This window comes from Spermophilus citellus (genome assembly GCF_964194105.1).
Source record: "Spermophilus citellus genome assembly, chromosome: 3".
In the NCBI taxonomy this organism is placed as follows: Eukaryota; Metazoa; Chordata; class Mammalia; order Rodentia; family Sciuridae; genus Spermophilus; species Spermophilus citellus.
The window spans coordinates 81,053,740-81,079,857 of record NC_138184.1 but is presented as its reverse complement, the minus strand read 5'-3'; the positions used below and the strand labels follow the sequence as shown (position 1 = coordinate 81,079,857).

General features: G+C 41.1%; 1 protein-coding gene across 2 annotated transcripts in view; it reads right to left on the bottom strand.

Moving 5' to 3' along the window:
• Positions 1 to 26,118, bottom strand: part of PTPN11 (protein tyrosine phosphatase non-receptor type 11) — an 88,079-nt gene that overhangs the window by 50,051 nt on the left and 11,910 nt on the right. For both annotated transcript variants that reach the window (XM_081287996.1, XM_081287997.1), the window contains exons 2-4: positions 9,943 to 10,065; positions 2,676 to 2,870; positions 713 to 905 (exon numbers count right to left, since the gene is read on the bottom strand). In XM_081287996.1, the coding sequence (XP_081144122.1) occupies positions 713 to 905; positions 2,676 to 2,870; positions 9,943 to 10,065 (511 nt within the window). The remainder of the gene's footprint in view (positions 1 to 712; positions 906 to 2,675; positions 2,871 to 9,942; positions 10,066 to 26,118) is intronic.

Sequence of the window (26,118 nt, the reverse complement as noted above, 5' to 3'; positions counted from 1 at the left end):
AGTCAAACAGCTGTGGCAGTAGGAAGGGTAGGAAGCAACAGGAGGACTGGAAGGGACAGGCTCAGCAAAGCAAACATGGGATGGGGACACAGTGTGGCTCATTGGAAGACACATGCTCAGTATTCGCAAGGCCCTGGCACCAAAAAGACAAATAAAATAAAATGACACAGTACTTATAAATAACCTACACACATCCTCTGTATACTTTAAACCATCTTGGATACCTAATACACATAAATGTTAGGTACACAGCTGTAGTACCATATCGCTTAGGAAATAATAAAAGGAAAAGTCTGTATGTGTTTAATACGATGCTATCTTTTGACTCCTAGTTGGTTGAATTCACAGATGCAGAACCCACAGATACAGAGGGTCAAGTGTCAGTGTCAGGCTGGGTTGAGGAGCCTAAGCAGGAGCTAGGCCCAGCTCTTTAGAAACTGGGCCTTGGAGACAGACTCCAGCTGCCCTTCACAGAGCAGATCAGACACTGCAAAAGGCGATGTACCCCAGACACAGGTGAAAATAAACAGTTATGGAACAACGAGAGCACTCTAATAAACAGTATACCACAACAGTGGAAGGTCTTGACCAAGTGAGCAAAGGAAATCTGATTTGGGATGTAATGGCGTCTGTCTTCTCCCAGCAGAAAAATCACCCAAGGATGACATTTCCCCAGACCCGTAGCAGACTCAGAGCAGGACTGGAGCGTTACCTGGCAGCGAATCATGACGTGGGTCACTTTAGACTTGCCGTCATTGCTCTCCCCTTTGTCATCACCAGTGCGGACGGAGAGAACAAAATCTCCAGGGTGGCTCTGGCTCTCTCGCACAAGAAAGCTCCCATGTTTCCCCTTCTCAGTTAGTAATTTCTCTGCTTCTTTCCCAGAGAGGTGACCATGAAACCACCTAAATTTTAAACAATGAAAATGAAAGAATTGAGGTCAGCCATGGGCTCACAATATTCTTTCACAAAAACTACTGTGAATAGTCAGGTCTTCTAAGTACAACTGACAAACAGACACATTCCTCCCAGGAACCGACAGATCCTGCTGGGTAGAATCTTCGACCCAAGAAGACAGGAAAAGGGACAAAGGTGTTAAGAATGACTTCCAGGACTGGAGATATAGCTCAGTTGGTAGAGTGCTTGCCTCATATGCACATGGCCCTGGATTCAATCCCCAGCACCACTAAAAAAAAAAAAAGACTTCCAAATGCCTTGAACAGGCCACAGTCATTTGGAGACACATGTCCTCAATGTTTGCTTTTTTTTTTTTAAAGTCTCCTATCTTTTAAAAATAAAATTCACCATTTTGTCATTGACAGATGTTTAATCACAGCCACTTAAAAACATTAGTAACAAGCTTTGATGGACACAGGAGACCATTATGAGTGTTTGATCTTGTGTTGTGTTGACATGTGATCATTAGATAAAAAGGGTTCTTCATCATCAATTAATTCAAGCATTCCAAATTTTTTCATATTTTCCAGCTATACTTCAACGGCTTCCAAATTTGCTGTCAAGATACTAGGTTATCATGTCAAATTTTAATGCATATCGGACTTGGAGTAGGGATGAAAGAATTTCCTAAACATATGAATTCCAGTGCCCTACAACCAGAGATAGCAACAAACATTTCATTAAGTTTGAATAGGGTTCAGGAGCCTGCATTTTAACTAGCCTGCCTGAAATAGAGCATCCAAGGTCATCCAAGAACAGTCTCTGAGACAATACTGCCTAAGTCATTATGGAGAACACCTTAACAAAGTCACATTAATGATGTGACTCTCCCCTCAGGGTCTTATTTAATAAGAAAGCAAGTGCTATGATAGCAGGTCAAGTTAGCAGCTCATCACTAAAGGAATGCGCTGAGTTCTTTTTTATCCACATTTCAAATGAAAAGAACAAAATATAGAAATAAATCTTATAGAGTTGGCTGACAGCTTTTGGCTTGAAGCTACAGTGGTAGCTGGAGAAACAAATTATCAGCATTAATAGCATTTACATAAAGATGTAAGTTGAAAAGACAGATCTGAAGATGCACAATCTAGAAGACTAATTAAGAGACCCAAAATTTGCACTGAGTCAGAGAGGAGGCTGGGAGGCTGGGGTGTCCAAAAACAATACAATCAATACAAAGAAGTCAAGCCCCTGCCACCACCCCTCCCCATCAGCATTTGGTTCCCTCTAAGCTCACATGTTAGTGGATACAACACGGAAAGAATGGATGAAAAGCCAAGTCTCTGAGCTCTCCGCTTCTCCACTTGTGGGTTTAAACTGACATCTGTTGGTGGCATTGCTGAATAACTGGTCGGGAGCCACCACAAAGAAATGCTACTATTTTGACATTCCTACTATCATTTGTTTTCCTTTAATCACTTTCAAAGATCATCAGCTGAAGTTTGATACATCTTAAAACTACTGCATATCCCGAGTGTCCAGAGGAACATATGACCCTGGAGAAGGAGTGGAACAGGATGGAAGCTTTTGCAAGGAAAGGGCGCTGACAGCAATTTAGTCCTTTTTTTCTTACTTTAATAATATGTTAGGATTACAGCCAGAGGAACAGGTACCAACCAGCCTTTGGTATCATACAGACCCCGCAGACCCCAACAACGTATTTGTGTAACACAGGCACAGGAGGGCTGCAGGCTTGTGGTCACCAAGATGCCACTGACCTTTCAGAGGTAGGGTCTGCACAGTTCAGTGGATACTTGAGCTCAATAACATCTCCGTTTTTCTCTTTTAATTGCCCATGGTGCTCCATGTAATACTGGACCAGTTCAGCCAGGGTGGCAAACTTCTCCCCTCCGTACAGGTCATAGTAGTCACCAGTGTTCTGAATCTTGATGTGGGTGACAGCTCCATTTCTTCTAAAATAGTCCATTGGAAAGGGGGAAGAAAAAACAAATAACGATCTGTACTAGTAAAAAAGAATCTCATGTTCAATATTAGATTTCACCTAAACATTGAAACAAACCCCACCCATAAAAGGGAGTGAAAAAACTCAGTTGACCATCTCAACCCCAAGGTTTGTTTATTAGTTTCTGTACATTGTATACCTTCTACTTTGAATGACTTGACCCATTTAATTGTAAATATTAAGTGACAATGATTACTATCATCATTAATCAAGTACACATATAATTAAAGTTAAAATTAAACACACACCTACCTTATAATCCTGCAAATCCACTCCTAAGTATTTTATCCCCAAAGAAATGAAGTTGAATAGGCACAAAAGACTTGATTAAGAATATTCACTGCAGCCTTATTCATAATAGAAAAATTTCAAGACTTAAATATTCACTGCAAAATTATATTAAAAAAAAAAAGTAGTGGCTCACTCATACAATGGAATAGCACACAGCAATTAAAAAAAAAAAAAAAAAGAACCTCTAAGACATACAATGTGAAGGAATCTCAAAAACGTTTTGGGAGCTGGGGTTGTAGCTCTGTGGTGGAACACTTGTCTAGCAAGTGTGAGGCACTAAGTTGATTCTCAGAACTGCATATAAATAAATAAATAAAAGGCCCATTGACAACTTAAAAAATACTAAAAAAAAAAAAATTGGGGGGCGCTGGGGCTCGGTGGTAGAGCACTTGCCAAGTATGTATGAAGTACTGGGTTCAATTCTCAGCACCACATAAAAATCAATGAATAAAAATCAAGGTTCATCCACAACTAAAAAAAAAATGAATAAATAAATAAAACAAACATTATTTTAGGCTGAGAGTATAGCTCAATGGCAGAGCATTTGCTAGCACACCCAAGGCCCTGGCTTCAATACCCAGCACTGCAAAAAGAGAGAGAGAAGCCAGACATATACTGTATGGTTTCATTTTTATGAAATTACACAAACAAATTGGCCTATGAGGATATAAATGAGAATAGTAGTTTTCTCTTTCAGGAAGGAAACTGGAAAGGGGCACAAAGGAGTTTTCTAGGTTGGAAATGTCTCCTATTTGATTGTGGAGGAGTATTGGATGCACAAACAAATATACTTGTCAAAACTCACTATAAATTTATGATACTATATGTAATTATATCTTTAAAAATTACTTTAGGGGCTGGGGCTGTAGCTCAGTGGTAGAGCACTTGCCTTGCATGTGTGAGGTACTGGGTTCAATTCTCAGCACAACATAAAAAAATTAATAAACAAAGATATTGTGTCCATCTACAACTAAAAAAAATTTTTTTTTAATTACATAAGGGCTGGGGGTATAGCTCAGTGATACAGCATATGCTTAGAATGAAAGAGGCCTTGGCTCTGATCCCCAATACCACATACATACACACACACACAAACCCACATTAAAGACCCATATAATTAAGAGAGTTTCCAGTATGAGATAGCTAATTTGTCATCCCCAAATTTTTCTAAAACTTGACATTTTGAAGATAAATACTCACTGAGATACCATTTCTCACCTGACTGGCAAAAAAAAAAAAAAAAAAAAAACTTGCCACATTCAACTGGTCAAGCTGTGGAAAAATCAGGCATTTTCATACACTGCTGGTGGAAATGTCCAAGCCCTATGGAGGACAAGTCGGAAAAACTATTTGCATACACCCTCCTCATCTCATTCCTAGGAATTCACCTGAACGTGTTATTTCCAAAAGCACAAAACAACATATGCGCCAGGTTATTATGTATATTTCATCAAGGCTTTATATACATATTTCAAAATATGAGAGATAACTGAAATATTGGAGACAACTACATTGCCATCTGTTGGAGATTATACAAAGAAATTAAGGAATATCCACACAATAAGTACTGCACAGCTGTTAAAAAGACAAGAAAAATTACGAATATATAAGTGAAAATAAAAAACAGAAGGAAATATATTTAGTATTATACTTCAATTATAAAAATGAACATCATGTTACCCTATTACTATGTGTAATTTTCATGTTTTTATGTATCAATTTAAAATAAAAGTAATTAAGATCATGGTATAAGCTGAAAATAATAAGTATATTTGCTTGTTTTTATGAAAATAAACACAATGGATAAACCAGCAATTAGTGGAAATTTATCTACAGGGATGCATGGAGATAGTATGCAAGGAGTCACAGAGAGAAAAGTGAAATTTCTCAGAATAAATCTTTCTATATAGTTTTGATTTCTGAATTCTATACATTTCACAAACTCAAAAAATAAAATCAACAAGGACCAAAAGGCTGAATACCAACAGAAAGAAATGAGCCAACCTGTGTAGTAAGTTCATGACAACCACGAAAATGAATTCCAGTAAGTTTTGAACACAGTACTTGTACCCTTAGTCTAAGAACAAAATGAGTCCAAAGTAATTTTGAGCTTACTTAAAAGGCTTGTAAAGAAACAACAGTGGAGCTGGGCACAGTGGCGAACACCTACAATCCCGGCGACTTGGGAGGCTGGGGCTGGAGGATCACATGTTTAAGACCAGCCTCAGCAACTTAGCAAGGCCCTAAGCAACTTAATGAGCCCTGTCTCAAAAAATAAAAGGGACTGGGGATGTGGCTCAGTGGTTAAGCACCCCTGGGTTCAATCCCCCCAAAAAATGACAGTGGTATAGTAATTCTGAAAACTATTTTATATTATAGAACTGGGCAAATGAGGTCACATATTAATGCTATTGAAAACAACAGTTGTTGCTGCAGAAGGGAAATACAAATGCAGAATGGGAACACATGAGGAAGTTGGGTTGAACTGGAACTAACCATAAGAACACCTGGTTTCAAATATATAAATACTTACTTCCCAGCTGGGTCCATTCACTGTAGGAGCCTAGAGTAAGACATCAGGAATAAAGACACCCCTAACACTATAGTTTCTAAATACCCCACTAAAAGAATCAAGGTTTATAAAATAGGTGATCCTAGCGTCAAATAGAACCAGAAAGCAAGGAAGTAATTGAGACTACTGGGGAAATGTCAAAAGTTATAGGAGAAACACTGGCCAAAACTGGGGCATTTGGAACATTTAAAAAGAATGAGAGCCAGGCACGTTGGTGCACACCTGCAATCCCAGCAACTAGGGAGGCTGAGGCAGGAGGATTCTAAGTTCAGGACCAGCTTTAGCAACCCAGTGAGAGCCTGTCTCTAAATAAAATATTTAAAAGAGCTGCGGATGTGGCTCAGTGGTTAAATGCATCTGGGTTCAATTCCTGGTACAAAAGAAAGAAAGAAATGATACCACTGAATTTAAAACACATTGGCTAAAAAGAAAACATCCTTAGGTATCATTATGGTTATACTCAAAAATAAAAAGGGGCTAGAGCTGGAGTGCAACTCAGTGGTAGAATGCTTTCCTAGCATGCAAAAGGCCCTGGGTTCGATCCTCAGCACTGAAAACACTAGGGAGACCTAGGGACTGACTTGAGTACCTCTTTACAGAAGAATACCAATGAGTAAATATTGAAGAAATAACAAATTTAAAAATAGTGAATTTTCAATTGCCAATATAATTTACACAGATACAATTCATCAATAATAAAACTTACTACACAAAAATGTGCTAGGAGCCAGGCCTGGTAACATATACCTGCAATCCTAGCAACTCAAGAGGCTGAGGTAGGAGAATGACAAGTTTAAGGGCAGCCTGGGCAACTTAGCAAGACCCTGTCTCAAATTTTTTAAAAACAGGCTAGGAGTATAGCTCAGTAGTAGACCATTTGCATGTAAGAGAACCCTGGGTTCAATTATTATGAATAGAAAAAGGTAATTTTTTTTTTCAATACTGGGGATTAAACCCAGGGGTGCTTTACCACTGAGCTACATCCTCAACCCTTTTATTTTTTATTTTATTTTGACACAGAGTCTCACTAAATTGTGTAGGCTGGCCTTGAACTTGTGATCCTTCTGCCTCAACCTCCCATGTAGTTGAGATTAATAGGCCTGCACCACCGTGTCCAGTGGAAAAAGGTAACTTTTATAATGGAAAAATCTAGCAACACTATTACCTAGGTGACTAAACTGAATTCCTCCAAAAGATAGGACAAACATATATTATGTGCCCTCTGATGTGAAATAATGGGATGGGCCCAACTTCACCTATTATCTGCTTACTAAAAATGTTTAATCTAAGTCTAAAACTGAGGAAAAAAATCAGAAAATCCAGACTGGGGGACAATCTGTAAAATCAAAAGGTCAAAAACTAAATTAAAAAGGCCAGGAGAGGGAGTTCTTGTAGGTTAAAGGAAACCAGTTACATGGAGTGAATGATCCTCAGTTAGCTATCTGAGGCCTTTAAGGATTTTGAACTGTTTTAAAACCTATTATTCACTGGTACGGTGGCACAAACCCGTAATCCCAGCAGCTCAGGAGGCTGAGGCAGGAGGATCGTGAGTTCAAAGCCAGCCTCAGCAATGGTGAGACGCTAAGCAACTCAGTGAGAATAAAATACAAAATAGGGCTGGGGATGTGGCTCAGTGGTGTTCAATCCCTAGTACCCAAATAAATAAATAAAACCTATTATTCTCCATAAGTATGTACAATTACTATATGTTAATTCAAAATTCAAAAATTCAGGGCTGGGAGGTTAGCTCTGTGGTAACCTTGCCTAGCATGCATGAGGCCCTAGGTTCAGTCCCAAATTCTGCCCCACCCCCAAAAAAAAGAAGTTCAGGGGGAAAAAATGCATATTATATACATTTAAAAAGAGAAAGAGCTGGGGGTGGGGGAGCCTGGGGTTGTGGCTCAGCGGTAGAGCACTCGCCTAGCATGTGCGAGGCCCTGGGTTCGATCCTCAGCATCACATAAAAATAAATAAACAAAATAAAGGTATTGTGTCCAACTACAACTAAAAAATAAATATTTTAAAAAAGGAAAGAGCAAATATGGCAAAATGTTAACAGGTGAAAGGAGTATGGGTATTTATTGTATTCATCTTTGAACTTTTCTATAGATCTAAAATTTCTCAAAATAAAATTTCAGGGGAAAGAAAGAAAAAAACTAACAAACAAAAGCTGGTTCCACGGTGTGCCTCTGCTTACCAGCGGTGAGACTAGTTTACTCACTTAACCTCTGTGCCTCAGCTTCCTGTAAAATGGAGATAACAGTGGGGCCACAGGGCCCTAGCTCAGTGCTGGGGTGCTTGTCTAACACACGCTGGGCCTTGGGTTCAATCTCCAGCACTGCAAAAAGTGAAATAAAGCTGCATCACACTTCAGTGTAACTACTGAGGTCTAACTAACCCAGCCCAACGTTTTAAAAAAAAAAGGATAATAGTGGTTCTTTTTCACAGGTCATTGTAAAAATTAAATAAAATGTGCAGTGTACTCGGCACAAGTATATGGTGTATATCAGTCCTCAACAGTGTTGGCTGTGAGCCTCCTCACTGCCATCACTGCTGTTACTCTAATTGCACCCAAACCATTACAGCTTAAATGTCACATAATGTCAGGTTACAAATCTGTGCTGAGGCCAGATGCTGTGGTGCACACCTGTAATCCCAGCTACTCAGAAGGCTGAAGCAGGAGGTTCAAGGCCAGCCTTGGCAACTTATTGAGAAATTTAAAAATAACTAGAATTTTGAAAAAAAATTTTAAAGGTTAGGGGTATAACTAAATAGTAAAGCAAACTATAGTTTAAATTCTACACACACATGCATAGAAACCAACAGGGGAGGGGTTCAGTGGGAGGACATGTGCTTAGAATGCTGAAGGCATTGGGTTCAATTCCCTACACATTAAAAAAAAAAAAAAATTCTGTGCTGAGACAAGCCCAGGAAACTCACAAAGGCTTCTACCCACTCCTTATAGTAAAACGGAAGTAAAAGCTAGTGGCAGGGACTCCTCAAGAAATTAATCTATGCCAAAAAGGCACTTCCTGACTCTCAAAGAGATCCTAAATAAATTCTCAAGAACAGATCTTATTTTCCTCTGTATTTAAAAATAATATTGATAGATAGGGCTGTGGCTATAGCTCAGTAGCAAAGTGCTTGCCTAGCATGTGTGAGGTACTGGGTTCGATCCTCAGTACCACATATAAGTAAATAAATAAAAATAAAGGTTCATCCACAAATTAAACTATATATATATATTTAAATAATTTATATATATATATATATATTTAAATAATATTGATTACAAAATCAAATTCATAAAGCAGTTCAGTTCTAGTTCCTAGAAGGAGCTAATGTGAGGAGAACAAGAACATAAGTGAAAGTCAACTGCTAGAAAAAATATCTCCCAACACCTGCTCAAGGAGATGTGTAAAAGGATGCTCAATATAGTTTTATAAACTATTTTTTAAAAAACTGAAAACAACCTACTGTCCATCACCAGGAGCCTGGATACACTGGTATGCTCAACCATTTGAGTACAAAATCGCCATTAAGGTGAATAGTTAGATTTAAGGGCACCAGCATAGAACTAAAACGAAATGCTTTTAAAGTTGCAAAATGGTACATACATTACAGAACTATTTCTACAATGAGCGCTGAACACACACAAGCCAACTTCAGATGGTTCATACATGGTACAAACACAGTCAAGTACAAAAACATGTTCTTCAGGAAGGATCTATGCCAACCTCTGGATGGTGGTTTCCTCTGGAGAGAGAGGGAGGGAAACGGGACTGGGCAGGGGAACAAAGGGGACCACAACTTCCTCAGAAATGTTTTATTTAACGAAGGAAAGCCATCTGAAGAAACTTCACAGTCTTTTTCTCATGAAGGACTCAACAGTAAGGAAAGGGAACCTGCAGGGCCAGGTTCAAGACACAGGAGCCAGGAGCCAGCAGGGGAGGGCTGCAGGATGTGCACCGTCTGCCCCACCCAGGCTCGGTGGTCCCTGGGAAGGAGGAATGCCACCACCTCACTCCAGGATGCTCCAGCAGAGCCCCATGAGCAAGCCAGGGTCCCACAAGGTCCCACAGCTGGCAGAAGGTGGCCTTCAAGCTCTAATGAGGACAGCAAGTGACTACAGCAGTGCCTACCTGGACTTGCAACTTACCGAACAGAAAGTGTGAAGTCTCCAGGGTTACTTTTACTGGGCCTTGCCAAAAAGCTGCCATCGACGCCTCTTGTCAACAGTAGATTTTCGGCCTCCACACCAGTGATATTTGGGTGAAACCATCTTGAAGGGAAAAAAAAAAAAACAGTAAAAAACAAAGGCCTGTGTCAGCTCTGCTCTCCACGCCATCGCAGCTGAGCTGCACGTGGGTGACCAAGAGAAACAGGCACGGCCCCCCCTGCCCCTGCCCCTCTGCTCCTTGGCTGCCCCGCCCACCTTTGCAATCACAGGGGCCAGGGATCCTTCTGGCACAGTGGTAGGTAGGACAAGGGGCATGGTCAGTGGGACTGGGCCTGGGGCTATTCAGATGGCACACTAATGGGACCAGGCCCCAAAAGAAAGTCCACAGGGTCAGAAAATTGGTAGACAGAATGAGATTGGGCAAACAAGTTAGTAAATAAACAGATTATTTAATAAATAAGTAAACACATTGAGGGTAATGGGAGCCAGTTTCTCACCACTGAGGAGGAAATACAAATGTTACGAGAAAGCCAGAATAAACACTGAGCGTAAGACGGCGATTGGAGCTATCAGCGTACATTCTAAACGTATGTAGAAAAACCAAAATGGGGGGCTAGCTCAGCAGCAGGGCATGTGCTTAGCATATTCAAGACCCCAGGGTTCAACCTCAGCACACAAAAAGGAAAGAAAAAGTATATATGCTTCCGTGTATATATGCAGGTATGTACACACACACACACACACACACACACACACACACCAACACTCTCCCAGCTCTCTGAAAAGCCTAGGAAGCAATAGCACCCCAGTAGCAATCAGCATACCTAACACCCTCATCTGAGTTTTCTCACACCATTCTCCCATAAAAGGAAGGGCTCAAGGCTGATTCTAGGGCTGAGGCAGTGAAAGGAAGAAGATAAGTATAGAAAATTTATTGTGTGACAGTGCAAAAGCACTCCAGCCAGGAACAGTGTGCACGCCTGTGATCTCAGCAGCCTGGGAGGCTGAGGAAGGAGGATCCCAAGTTGGAGGCCAACCTCAGCAACTTAGTGAGGCCCTAAGTAACTTGGCAAGAGACCCTGTCTCAAAATAAAAAGTAAAAAGGGCTGAGGTGGGTGGTGGCTCAGTGCTAAAATGCCCCTGGGTTCAATTTCTGATGCCAGAAAAGAAAAAGAGTATGGCAGACAACTTGAAAGGCCTCCCACTGGCCAAAGTAGGGGCAGTAAAAACAAATTATAACCCATGAAGAAAAAGGTGCCCTGGAGAAGTCACACCAGAGAGGAGCAGAATGATGGCTGCAGGAGTTCCTGGTACCACCTGGGGGTTGCGTGTCAGAGAAGATGAATGCAGTCTAGAGATGGATGGGGGCACGGAGGGAGCACAGCAGATGAATGTGCTGATCCCCAGAAATGGCAAAAATGGTCCACTTCGGGTTATGGATATTCTGCCACAACAAAAAATGACACACGGGAAAACTTTGCAGCAGAATCACAAACAATAAGTGTGGAAAGGGTGGAAGAATTGGAACATCACCATCTGGAAGTCATATTAATACTTCAGGAATCACTACTAAAACTAGTGGGTGAATATCTCAGAAAGAACAGGACATTCAATTGCCAACACACAAAAAATGAAACTAAAAAAGGAGGAACATGATATTGACAGCAATTTACTAGGAGTACCTCCCCACAAAATGCTTTTTTTTTTGAAGGGAGGGATACCAGGCATTGATCCTAGGGGTACTTAACCACTGAACCACACCCCCAGCACTTTTTTGAGACTGAATCTTGCTAAGTTGCTTAGGGCCTCACTAAGTTGCTGAAGCTGGCTTTGAACTCATGATCCTCCTGCCTCAGCCTTCTGAGGCCCTGGGATTACAGGTGTGCACCACCACTTTTGGCCAAAATGCTTATTTTTTTTTATTGGTTGTTCACAATATTACAAAGCTCTTGACATATCATATTTCATACATTAGAATCAAGTGGGTTATGAACTCCCATTTTTACCCCAAATACAGATTGCAGAATCACATCGGTTACACATCCACATTTTTACATACCAAAATGCTTATTTTTTAAAAATACTACCAGGCATGGTGGTCTATAATCCCAGTGACTCAGGAGGCTGAGGCACAAGGATCCCAAGTTTGAGGCCAGGCTTAGCAAAGCCTAAGCAATTTAGTGAGACTGTCTCAAAATTAAAAAAAAAGGGCTGGGAATATGACTCAGTGATAAAGCACCCCTGGGTTCAATCCTCACCAGGAAAAAAAAAATGCAGTGGAAAAATTTCGCAGATATTTATCTTAAAGAATTAGTAAAAGTTATGAATTAAAATGACATTATGTCTCCTGATACAATACAATGAGAATACAAGTGTTGTCTCTGTGATATTCCTGCCAGAACTGTACTACCTGAATCTAATGATGAGGAACACCAGGCAAACCCCAAATAGGTGAGTCTACAAACTATTGGTGTGTACTCTTCACAAATGTCATAACCATGAATGCCTGGGATTGACGGGGGGAAGTATCCAGATTAAAAGATACCAAATGTAACGCAGGGCATGATCCTGGACAATAACATGTATCAGAAAGAAAGGGGTAAAAGGGAAGAACATTTGTTCGTTTTGTCTTTTGTGATACAGGACATTACTGGAACAGTCTAAAAGGGGTCTAAGGATTTGACAGCAGGACTATCTAATGACAATTCTGATGATGCACTGTGATTATGCGACCAAGTATCCTAGTTTTTAGGAAATACACAATGAAGCATTTGGGCAATGAAAGATCATGTCTGCAACTTATCTCAAATGGTTCAGGGAAAAAAATTATATACATAGTACACAGACACACACAAATATATATGTAGAAAGTGGGAGACTTGGCAACATGCTACATTGGCGACTGGTGTATCTGGGTGAGAAATAAACAGAATTCTCTGCATCTTTTGTGTAGCTTTGAAATTATTTCAAATACAGTGTTTTTAAAAAACACACATCTATCCTGGGTGGCATTTGCAGCAAGATTCCTTCAATGATTTCAAAAGTAACCAAGAATTGGAGTAAGAGAGTAATTTCTAATGTCAAATTATTCTAAATCTTTCCAGGCTAATTCAATGCTTCTCAATACTCCCAGGAACCTAAGTCAATATTAAATGTAGAGTCCTAGCACTCATAAGCAAATGGACTTTCAAGAGATTCTCAACAAACACTGGCCCAATTAGACTGCTTCCCGACAGTGGAGGAGAGGGTGCGAGCGGGAAGAGCTGTCCCACAACCTGCAGGGAGGATGCAGAGAGACATGGGGACTCCCTAGAAACACACCAAAGCTCCACGCTTACTAACCTCGTGACCTGGGCAAGTTCTTTAGCTCTTTCTACCTCACATTTCTCCTCTGCAAAATGACAGTTCTTTTTAAGAGGAAGCAGAAGGCTGGGGTTGTAGCTCAGCAGCAGAGCATTTGCCTAGCATGTGCAAGGCTGGGTTCAATTCTCAGCACCACATATAAATAAATGAATAAAACAAAGATCCACCAACATCTAAAAAATATATAATATTTTTTAAAAAAGAGTAAGCTGAGAGCTGAGGCATACTGACGCACACCTATCATCCCAGCTGAGGCAGGAGAAACTCAAGTTCAAGGCCAGACTCAGCAACTTAGTGAGACCATGTCTCTGAAAGAAAGAAAAAAAAAAAGGTCTGGGGATGTGGCTCAGTGGTAACATGCCCCTGGGTTCAATGCCCAGTACACACACTCCAAAAAAGAGTGAGCTAAGAATCCAGGGCATAAGATATACCCCAGTAATACAGCACATGCCTAGCATGTGTGAGGTCCTGGATGCAATTCCCCAACACAATGGGGGGGAAAAAAGCATGTTTACACTGCTACATGAGATAAGAAAAATTCATACAGTGGATTATTAGTCATAAAAAGGAATGAAATACTGATAAATGTTATAATCTGGATGAACCTTGAAAACATGTCAAGTGAAAGAAGGCAGACACAAGAGGACATACATTGTAGAAATCCACTGATAAGAAATATACAAATAGGCAAAACCACAGAGACAGAAGTAGGACAATGCTTGCTTAGGGCTGAGGGGTGAGAGAGGATAAGAGGGGTAATGGCTAAGGGATTGGAGGTCTCTTCATGAAATGAAAAAATGTTCTCAAATTGTGGTGATCCATACGTGAATATACTAAAAACCACTGACTGTAAACTTTAAATGGGTGAACTATATTGTATGTAAATTATACTCATGGAATCTAAGAAAAGAATTATTTGAGATAATAGAAGAGAAGGGCCTACTAAATTTATTCCCGAAGCAAACACAGAACAACTACTGGGGCATCTAGGCACTGAGGACGCCCAGTTAGCAAAGTCTCTGCCCTCAGGGAGCTTTCTTTATAATGGGAGGAAAGAGAAAATTTAAAAAACGACAGATAAGCAGATGAAATGTCAGATGATGCTCTTAACAGGAATGAGACCAGGTGAGGGTCAGAAGCGGGGAGAGGAAGTGGAAGCTCCTTAGGCAGGTGGCCAGGGGGCCTGGATGGTAAGGCAGCAGCTTTCTCCAGCACTGGGGGCCTCCCACAGGCTAGCAGGCACTCCACCCCGGAAGGCAACACCATATCAGAGATGTGGAAGGAGTGGCAGCTCCTACAGACACTAGGAGAGGACCACCCAGCCATAGGGGGAAGCAAGACAGGGCACAGGCAGGGCACAGGCAGGGCATGGGCAGACCAGGCCTGACCATTCAAGCAGGAGGCAGTAACACTGGAGCAGGGCAGACAAGCACAGGGACAGGAGAAGCCAGGGAGGCTACAAAAGGCCCAAGAGGGCACTGCCAAAACCCAGCCTTTATTTTTTGTGAAATGGAAAAGAACTACAGGGTCTAAGGCAGAACAGCACCAGGATCTGACTTCACTTTTAAATGACTCTTCAGGCTCCTGTGTGAGAGCAAGGAGAGAAACACACGGAGCAGTGGGAAAGCCACCATCCATGGTAATCCAGGCGGAAGGCAGAGATGCTAAGGACCAGGAGCAGCATAGCAGGGGGGAAGGAGCGCACATGGGACTGCGCCACCCCCACCCACAGGACTGGTGACAGATTTCATACACGGATGGAAAAATAAACACGGGGGTACAAAGAACTCCTAGGCTTGGGGTCAGGCAACTACAAGGTGGAAGGTGCCATGCGGGGAGATCTGGAAAGCCCAATGTCAGGCCCTGTATGTGTGAAATATTTGCTGCCCAGAGCCCTCCAGGAGTTTAGGACACAATAAGCAGAAAGTGTTGGGCACTGTTAATGTGCATCATAATAAATACAAGGCTGTTCCGACAACAAGTCATCAGAAAATGCAGGAATCCACACTCAGTCTGATTTTGACATCCGTGAAGTTTATATTAACTAAAATTTATTTTTCACTTTTCCTGTGGCATCTTAATAGTGCTTTGGGAGGTTTACAAACATCATTCTGATGAACTGATTGTCTTTAAGAAAAATCACAAGGCTCAAGTCAAAAGAATAAAATATTAGTTTGCCTTGTACAACCCGTGAGAGCTAGTCAGAAGATCCAGACAGATTTCCCACAGGGAAGCCGTGACCTCAATCTATCTGACAGCTCTTAATCCAGCCCCCAGGTCTTGTGCATGCAGCACAAGTTGTGGCCACCTCAGCCAGTCCTGCCCCGGCTTCTTCATCTGCTGTCCCTGCTAATGTCCTCACAGCTCCAGGGAATAAACAGTGGCAACCGAGGGCCTCCAGGTATTTACAATTTTCCCAAAAGTATAATGGAACTCCACGCTACCCACATAAGCTAATTAGTCTACCCACATGAACCAATTAAAATGTCAAATCTCTTTCCCTTTTGGCTTCAAAACATCCATGTTAACCTCGTGTGACAGTCTGAAGCTGAGTGGCATATATGCCTTCTACTAGGAGAAAAAAAAATGGAAAAAATAATATTGTTATAATCTAAGTTTGAGGACCAGCTCTTTCAAAAAACAGAGTTTGACTTTAAAAATAAATAAATAAATAAAAAGACAACCCTTCACTGGGTGAAGGGGAACACAACTCTGGCCCCAGGCTATTTCAGTTCAAATCCCAGATGTGTGACCCCAGGCTAGTTATTTAAGCTCTCTACTAAGTCATCTACAGAATGGGGACCATAAAAGTACCTATATCATTTTACCAAAAGAGAAAAATAATGAGTTAGTACTGCGTGTAATTAATTGTGTGTGTGTGTGTGTATGTGTGTGTGTGTGCGTGCATATTATACGTTATAGTGCAATAAGGACTGGAACAGTGCACAGGGCAGTGGTAACTGCCTAAGTTTCCCTCTCCCCACATAACCTTCAAAAACAACACAGGGTGGTGGGGGGTGGGGAGCAGTGGTAGAGCACATGATTAGCACGAGGGAAGCCCTGGTTCAATCTCCAGAACCCAAATTTAAAAATAAAACTACACAAAAACCAGGCCCTAGCTCAGTGCGGGGCCACAGGACTGTAATTCCAGTGACTTCAGAGGCTGAGATAGGAGGATCACAAGTTTGAGGCCAGCCTGGGCAACATAGCAAGACTCTCTCAAAATAAACATTTTTTAAAACGCTGGACAGGTACAGTTGTGCATGCCTGTAATCCCAGCAGTTTGGAGGCTGAGGCAGGAGAATCAAAAGTTCAAAGTCAGCCCCGGCAATTTAGCCAGGCCTTAAGCAACTTAATAAGGCCCTGCCTGGGGATATATAACTCAATGGTAGAGAGACCCTGAGCTAAATACATAGCACCAGATTTTTAAAAAATATTTAAAAACCACAATGTAAGTAGTATGCAGAGAATGCTCAAATTTCCAAAATATCCCTAAGTATAAAAAAATACCCCAAATCTCAGTGAGAGATTTTTCATCTTCCCTCTGCAATCCTTGGCACCAAGCAAGGACATTCTGAGAAAAACTGCCCAGGAGAGAACGGGGAGCTCATATGAGGCCTAAAATTGCTCCAAAATTTCCTCCAGCAGGACAAAATCTACCCAAAGGGCAAGAATACTGAAAAAGCTTCTAGTAGCTCAGAGCCCTGTTTCTAGAGAAGGGGCACGATTTTAGGGGGAAAGAATAAAAAGCTCTACAAATAAATTACAAAGCCAACAAGAAATGAGTAATTTTTCTAGGTAAATGCAGATTACCAAAACTGACTTCATTTAGAGAGAAAAAACTTAGAACAATTTCTACAGAAAAATAATTTTAGAATTATCCCACAGGCTGGGAGTGGTGGTGTACGCCTGTATCCCAGCAGCTTGAGTGGCTGAGGCAGTTACAATTACAAAATTACAAATTCAGAGTCAGTCTCAGCAATTTAGTGAGACCCTAAGCAACTCAGTGAGACCCTGTCTCAAGAGAAAAAAAAAAGGGTTGGGGAGGGGGCTGGGGTTGTGGCTCAGAGGTAGAGCACTTGCTGCTTGCCTAATATGTTTGAGGTACCGAGTTCAATCCTCGGCACCCCATGAAAATAAAATATATTGTGTCTACCTATAACTTTATATATAAAAGGGTTGGGAATGTGGCTCTGTGGCTAGGTATCCCTGGGTTCAATACCTAGTGCAAAAAAAAGGGGAGGGGGATGAATCGCTACTTAACCTTGGAGCAAGAAAAGGCTTTCTACAACTCAAAATTTAAGGGCAATAAAAAAATTGATAAATCTAGGATGCCAATTCTAACACTGCCTTCAACTCAATTGAAGAAAAAGTCACTGAATGGTAAAATCTCAAGGACTGAAGTCAGTTCTAACCTCCAATTTGAGGGTCTTTCAAAAGTGTTCATTCTCTGGGAACCAAGAAACAGATCCAACTTCATTCTAAGGTAGACAATTTACAGCCCACTGTCCCTCCCAAAGTTCAGTCCTCATCTCGGCCTAAAAATCCTTCATCTATAAAAATAATGACATTCCAAGACTCAGAAAAACAGCCATATCATTAAATCTGGATGCAGTACTTCACTCTTCCATCATTTACTCGGAGTTTCTGTGTTTTGTTTTGTTCTGGAGTTTGAACCAGAGCCTCAAGCATACTCAGCACATGTTCTATCACTGAACTACATCCCCAACCCTTACTCATATTTTTCAATCTGCAAGATAAAAACCCACCTACAGAGAGAAACATCAGGAAAATGCTTCTGAAGAACACATTTTAAAAGCAGATATGAGCACACCTATAAATCTCAGCTACTCAAAAGGCTAAGACACAATGTTCACCAAGTTCAAGATCAGCCTGTGCCACCATACTACACCCTGTCAAAAATAAACTTTCATCAATATGAAATGACTCTATTAGATGATTATGTAATATTCTTTTTTTAATATATTTTTTTGAAAGAGTGAGAGAGAATGAGAGAGAGAATTTTTTAATATTTATTTTTTAGTTTTCGGCGGACACAACATCTTTGTTTGTACGTGGTGCTGAGGATCGAACCCGGGCCGCCCGCATGCCAGGCGAGCGCACTACCACTTGAGCCACATCCCCAGCCCCTGTAATATTCTTTATCTTGAATCTTTCCTTAACCTGATATTATTGGTACCATCCCAAAATCCTCCTTTGCCTGTGTTTGATTTATTCTTTGTCATTATTTCTGGGTCTGCTTGTCTTTTCTGAGCAGAACACAATTGGATTTTTCTTTTTAATTCCATCTGACTCGGCCATTAATTGGGGGACTTAATCCGAGATCACTGACAGCTTAGGTTGGTCTCATAGCTGCCAATTGTTTTCAACTTTCAACTTTCTGCCTTTTGCTATTTTGCTACTTCATTGACTTGCAGGCAGAAACCCGGTTTCTAATTCTAACATGATTTTAATTCTTTTTAAATTATGAAGACGGATATTTTGTAGCACTGCAAACATATCCTAAAGTAAGCTTATAACTACCCATTAATGAAGGAGATAAAATGTTTCCTCCTCTCTAGGGAAAGTGAAATCCCTACTGCTGCTCTCTCTCTCACCGGCCCGCCTCATTATTAGCCTTCATCAAATGAAATACCATAAGCCCAGCTACTGCTGTCTCCCCACCTAGTACCGGGGACTGAATCTAGGGATGCTCTACCATGGAGCTATGCCCCCAGCCTCACTGACCTATTTATTTATTCATTTCTCAAATAGCCCCCCCCTTTTAGAGCCCTTTTTATCTTATTTAGCCCTTTCTAAAATCATTTTGATTCATTTATTATAATGGTTCAGAAAGGTAAGAAAGTCAAGAAAAAACAAACTTCCTTTCAGATATTCAGTTGCATGGGGCTGGGGATGTGGCTCGGGCGGTAGCACGCTCGCCTGGCATGCGTGCAGCCTGGGTTCGATCCTCAGCACCACATACAAAACAACGATGTTGTGTCCGCCAAAAACTGAAAAATAAATATTAAAAAAAAATCAATGAAATGCCTTAAAAAAAAAGATATTCAGTTGCACTTGTCAGAAGTAACTACATAATCTTTTTTTTTTTAATTGTAGGTGGACACAATACCTTTATTTTGTTTATATAAGTGTGGTGCTGAGGATCCAATCCAGGGTTTGACACATACCAGGCAAGCGCTCTACTACTGAGCCACCACCCCAGCCCTGCTTATTTTGTGTTTTGAGACAGGGTCTCGTGGAGTTGCTTAGCATCTCGCCATTGCTGAGGCTGGCTTTGAACTCTCAGTCCTCCTGAGCCACTGGATTATAAGTAGGTGCCACCACACCCAACCACAGCTTTCTCTTAATCTTTAAGAAATGTCCTATGCTGTCAGGTACAGTGGGGCACCCCTATGATCACAGCAACTCAGGTGGCTCAGCCAGGAGAATCACAAGTGCAAGGTCAGCCTGGGCAACTTAGCAAGACCCTGTCTCAAAATAAAAAATAAAAAGGACTGGGGGTGCAGCTCAGTGGTAGAGCGCCCCTGATTCAATCCTTACTACCCCCCCCCCAAAAAAAGTCATGTATATATAAACATATGCCTATGTATGTGTGCATGTGTGCATAAACACTACTCCCTCCACACCCACCTGAGTGAAACACAACCACACACACAAAAATGCACACAAATGGGATTCTCCCGATGCCCACCCTAGTTTCTTCACTTGCAAAGCTTTGAAGGTCTTTCTTTCCCTCACATCTGGTATGGGTGAGGGAATGGGCCTGTCAGAGGGATGGGTGGCTGCGAAATAAAAGCTGTGAAAGTAACATATCTGAAACTTAAAAGAAGAAGAAGAAATATAGACAAAAGGCAAGAACCTTTTTAAAGCATTGGCAGACTAGAAGGATCTGGCTATAACAAAGAAGAAGCCTGCTGCTTGCTTTCTTTATTTATAATGGTACAAATCAAAGGGGATCAGCAGGTATAAGGTTTCAGTCTGACGGGAGTCTTGTTTCCGTGTTTGTTTCTCAGTATGGCAGGGGTCTTGCAGTAAACAGGTATCTGGCGTTTGGTTCTTGGTGAGTTACCCTCATCTCTGGGGCTGTGTTTGAACTTGACCTGTGAGCTATGTCAGGGTGCCAACAAGAGTCGGGGCATTCTCAAACCAGTGGGTACAACCTGAGAGTTCCCAAAACAGTGATTTCCCTGCCTGATGGCTGGAACATTGCTCAGTTCACACCCAGCTCTTCTATGGCCCCCAGCAGTCTTTCTGTATCAGTACCTGCTTTGTAATGGCTACACAATCTTCCATTGTACAAATGTACCACCCATAATCATCCCTATTAGAGAGCGCTTGTGAGTCCCAGATGCTTGTTAGTACAAATATGCAGTACATGTGCAGAACATATCCTGTATAATCATCTTTACACACATTTACATACATTAAATTTTAGTTGTAGGGGCTGGGGATGTGGCTCAAGCGGTAGCGCGCTTGCCCGGCATGCGTGCGGCCCGGGTTCGATCCTCAGCACCACATACAAACAAAGATGTTGTGTCCGCCGAGAACTAAAAAATAAATATTAAAATTCTCTTTCTCTCCCTCTCTCACTCTCTCTTTAAAAAAAAAAAAAATTAGTTGTAGATGGACACAATGTCTTTATTTTGATTATTTATTGTAATGTACCAGACCCAGTGCCTCACATGTGCCAGGCAAGCGCTCTACCACAAGTTACACCACCCCAATCCCCATACGTTACTGTGTTAGAAATGCTTTACTTAGATGCATAATTTTCCATTTTGACAAATAATGCCAAACTGCCCTTGAAAGAAAGAATTTGCATGTTAAACCACCTTTTCTCTCACTTTTGCCAGTGCTATTTATTATCAAACATTTTTATCTGTGTCGATTAATGAAAAAATGATACCATTTTATTATTTTTTTAAATTTAGCCTCTTTATTTCTTTATTTTTGATTTTGGCAGTGCTGATAACGGAACTCAAGGCCTTGAGCCTGCTAGGCAAGTGCTCTACCACTGAGCTACAGCCCAGTCCTCACTGCATATTTCTTTTTAAGAATGAACTCTTTTTAATGTTTTCAGACCACTTATTTTTCCTTTTCTGACTTGTCAGTTTATCACTGTTCATTTCCTATTAATATTTTCCTTGTTGACTTGTAGGAACTCTTGAGAGAATCAGAAAATTCCCCTTTATTATAAGTGTGGCAAGTATTTGTCTTAGCTTTTTCCCCTTCTTACTGTCTAGGCTATTTTTTTCCCCGACAGTAGTTCATCTGGCATCGTTAAATTATCAGAGTTTTCCATGATGGCTTCTGGGTTTCCTGCCATGATTAGAAACTAACTTAGCTCACTGCATTGTTGCGCAAGGGAAATACATTAATATATGTAAAATGCTTAGCATGAACCAAATCTTCAATTTCACCTTTGGAACGAAGAAGTTTGTTTTCAGGCATGAGAAAATATTTAAAGTCACAAGTTTTAGCTGGGCCTTCCAACATGTGGTCCCTACTGAGTCTCACGCTCTGATGACCTCTCTGATTTCCTCAAATATGCCACATGTGGCTTTTGCTTGTGCTTTTCCCTCTGGGGGCCCCACATTCAATTCCCTACCCCACCGTCTCAGTGAACCCCTGCTCCCACAGCACCGTGTGTGATCGATTCCTACAAGTGCCAGGTTAAAGGCTGGACTGGCAGTTCCATGAGGACAGAGGACACACCTAGTTCTTCTCCTCAGTATACCCCACCCCCCTAGCTACAGAGTAAGTTCCTTAATAATTATCTGTCGCTAGAAGGGAAGGAAGAGCAGCCTGCGGGCATGCTGTCACTGCTCTCCCACGTCCACACAGTTTCACATCTCCAACCCCTGGCGTCAACAGGGCTGTCAAAGATGCCTCCTCCTCCCATAGAGGCACCCGCTCAGGAAGAGGCAGCCAGCTGCCGACACCCCAGGCAAAGGCTCTCCTCAGCTAGGTCCCCAGTAGTTCTTTGACAAAATAAAATGGTTACTGTTATACAGTCACTTCTTACTGGATTTATGGTGCTAAGGAGGAATTGTTTCCCCACCTGTACACCACTGCGGGAATTGTAAGAATTTGGCAAGTAAAGATCTTGGGCCCCTGTGCATGAGGCAAAAACTTGCCCCAAACCTCCCCATACATTTGGGAACATCAAATTTTGATGTTTTAACTAAATTAACACAAGTGGGGAAAAGAACTCTTTGGCCACTTCTCTTCACCTCCAAAACCAGGCTGGTGCCCTGGCTGCACTTGATCCAGCTTCATTCTGGGCCCTTGCTGTAAAGGTGCATGTTGGCAAGCACAGTCACCAATGTAGGCACCAAATAACAAGGGCTGAGGTTCTTTCACAGGACAAATGGCTGAGGTAGATGACAGTATAGCCCATTAAGCAGATCCCGCTTAAGCAATGGAATTTTATATTTATTCTGAAGTAACTGGAAAGTTCTATCATGCTGAATGGTAGAGAAAAAGAACCAAAGTCATAAACACCTCTACATAAGTCAGCAACTATTCTACTGGGTGACTATAAACCGTTTGGTTGTAAACTTCAATTTATACAAAGAAAAAAATGTTTCTAGTAAGTGCCTTTACAGCAACTACAACAAAAAAATCACACATACATTCTGAAGGTTGTTCAATTCAATAAAGTCAATAAGCATGCACATTTTAAATAAACATATGCATTTTTATTTAATAACATGAGTTGCATTTTATAAACACTGAGTAAATCCAGCTATCACAGCACGGAAAACATAAAATATTGGGTTACCCATCCCTTCCTAATTTTTTTTTCCCAGGGGAGACGGGTGCTATGAGGGATTGAACCCAAGAGTACTCTACCACTGAACCACATCTATATGTCTTTTTGTTTTATTTTCAAACAAGGTCTCAGTTGTTGAGGCTGGCCTCAAACTTGCCACCCTGCCTCAACCTCCTGAGTAGCTGGGATTACAAGCATGTGCCTGGCTTTAGTATCCTTCCCCTCACCCCACTCCCGCACACCACTCCCCAGTATCTGTTTTTAAAAACCTACTACCAGTCAGACTCAATGACACATGCCTGTAATCCCAGCTACTTGGAAGGCTGAGGCAGGGTCCAGGCCAGATTTTGTGAGACCCTGTCTCAAAATAAAAATTTAAAAGGGTGGGATGGTCTGGGGTTGTGGCTCAGTGGTAGAGCACTTGCCTGCCTAGTATATGTGAGGCACTGGATTTGATTCTCAGCACTCATTTAAATAAATGATTAAAATAAAGGTCCATCAACAACTAAAATATATATATATGTGTGTATATATATATATATATATATATATATATATATGTGTGTGTGTGTGTGTGTGTGTGTGTGTGTATGACTCCAGGGTGTGTAGAACAACTGTCCTCAGGCGGCTCCTGACCTGAGTGACTCTGTGTAGAACATCAGCTCTCAGGCTCTGCGTGCCTTCAGTGAGTCCATGATGTGTAGAACAGCAGTCCTCAGGCTGTGCCTGCACTAGTGACACCATGGTGTACACAACAGCAATTTCCAAGTGGTGCCTGACATGAGGGACTCTATGGTGTAAAGGACAGCAGTTCTCAGGCTGTCCTGTCCTGAGTGACTCCATGGTATACACACAGCAGCTGTCAGGCTATGCCTGCAGTGAGTGACTCCAGGGTATTAGGACAGCAATTCTCAAGCTTTCCAATCCTGAGTCACTATGTGGTGTGTAGAAAAGCAGCTCTCAAGCTGCTCCTGCCCTTTGTGACTCCATGGTATGTAGAATATATACATACATACATACATACATACATACATATTATATGAGCTGGGGATGTAGTTCAGTGGTTAAATGCCCCTGGGTTCAATTCCTGGTGCAAAAAAAAAAAAAAAAAGAGGGAGGGTGCTGGGGATGTGATAGAGCACCCCTGGGTTTAATCCCCAGAATTATAAAAATTAAACAAATAGCTTCTGCTATAGCCTTAAAAACTATAGAAGTTCCAATATGCAATTAGCAAACATAATAAAGATTAGATGAGGCAAAAATCATCAATAGAAGCTGAACTGAAGGAGAAAGAAAAACTGAAGGACCAGAGTATTTATACAGACTTAAACTATCTCCCTGTCCATTGCTTGCAAGAGAGAAAATAGACAAAATTATATAATGCAATTATACATTGGGAAAACACTGCAAGGAATATTATTATACATTGTACTTCTATAATGGAAAAAATGGATAAACTCTTAAGCACATGATTAAAATTAAAATCATCAACAGACTTCATGTACATCAGGACCTGATACTCGGAGAACGACACATTACCTACACAGTACTCTGGTTGAGAATGCTGAATCTAACAATGTTGAAACATCAGACAAACCCAAAATGAGAGCTCAAGCAGGGCCTGGTGCACACACTTATAGTCCCAGATACTGGGCAAGGAGGCCATGGTAGGAGGATCACGTGGGTGCAGAAGTTTGAGGCCAACCTGAACAACATAGTAAGATCCACCCCAGGAGAAAAAGGGGAGATCGTCTATATTTTAAGAGTAAATGGTTTATGTTATATTTTTTAAATCGCTGCCATAAAAGACTGCAGAAATATTCTAGATTAAAGAAACCAACAACTAAATATAACTGGATCTAATACTGAAGAAGGGGAAATGCTATGAAGGATATTTTTGCGTCAGATAGAATATATTTGACACAGATAGAATACTCAAGATTAGACAAAACTATTGTTATCATAAGTTTACTGAAGTCAAAAAAAATAAAGAGAATAACTATATTATTAGAAAATATACACTGAAGTATTTAGGGGGTAAAGGGTTCAGAAAATGTTCATATGTTCAGAAAAAATATTATATATCTGTATACACACATAGAGTAAGAAAGAAAGAAAAAATGATCAAAACAAATGGGATAAGATGTTAACACTGGTGAAGCTTGGCTTGGTGGCACACTCCTGTAATCATAGTGACTTGGAAGGCTGAGGCAGCAGGATTTTAAGTTCAAGGCCAGCCTCATCAACTTAGCGAGGTCTTAAGCAACTTAGCAAGACTGTCTCTAAATACAAAATAACTGGGCTAGGATGTGGCTCAAGAGGTAACGCGCTCACCTGGCATGCGCGGGGCACTGGGTTCGATCCTCAGCACCACATAAAAATAAAGATGTTGTGTCCACCGAAAACTAAAAAAAATAAATAAATAAAACTATTCTTTTTTTTTTTTTTATACTGGGGATTGAACCTAGGAGTACTTTAGCGTTGAGCCACATCACCAGCCCTTTTTATTTTTTATTTTGAGACGGGGTCTCACTAAGTTGCTTAGGCCCCCATTAAGTTGCTAAAACTGGCCTCCAACTTGCAATCTCCTGCCTTAGTTTCCTGAGTCACTGGAATTACAAATCTGTGCCACCACACCTAGCTCCACATACTGTCCTTATTCTTGTATCTTTTGTCTAGGTTTGGAATTAATTCCAGATAAACCAGGTATGTTGCCATAATCCCACCTACTTGGGAGGCTAAAGCAGGAGGAGTGCACGTTTTTTTAAAAATTTTTTTAAAATCTTGTAAATTACACAACAAATTATAAAATTTTATTTTATTTATTTTTTTAAAGAGATAAAGAGAGAAAGAGAGAGGGAGGAGAGAAAGAATTTTAATATTTATTTTTTAGTTTTTGGCGGACACAACATCTTTGTATGTGGTGCTGAGGATCGAACCCGGGCCGCACGCATGCCAGGCGAGTGCGCTACCGCTTGAGCCACATCCCCAGC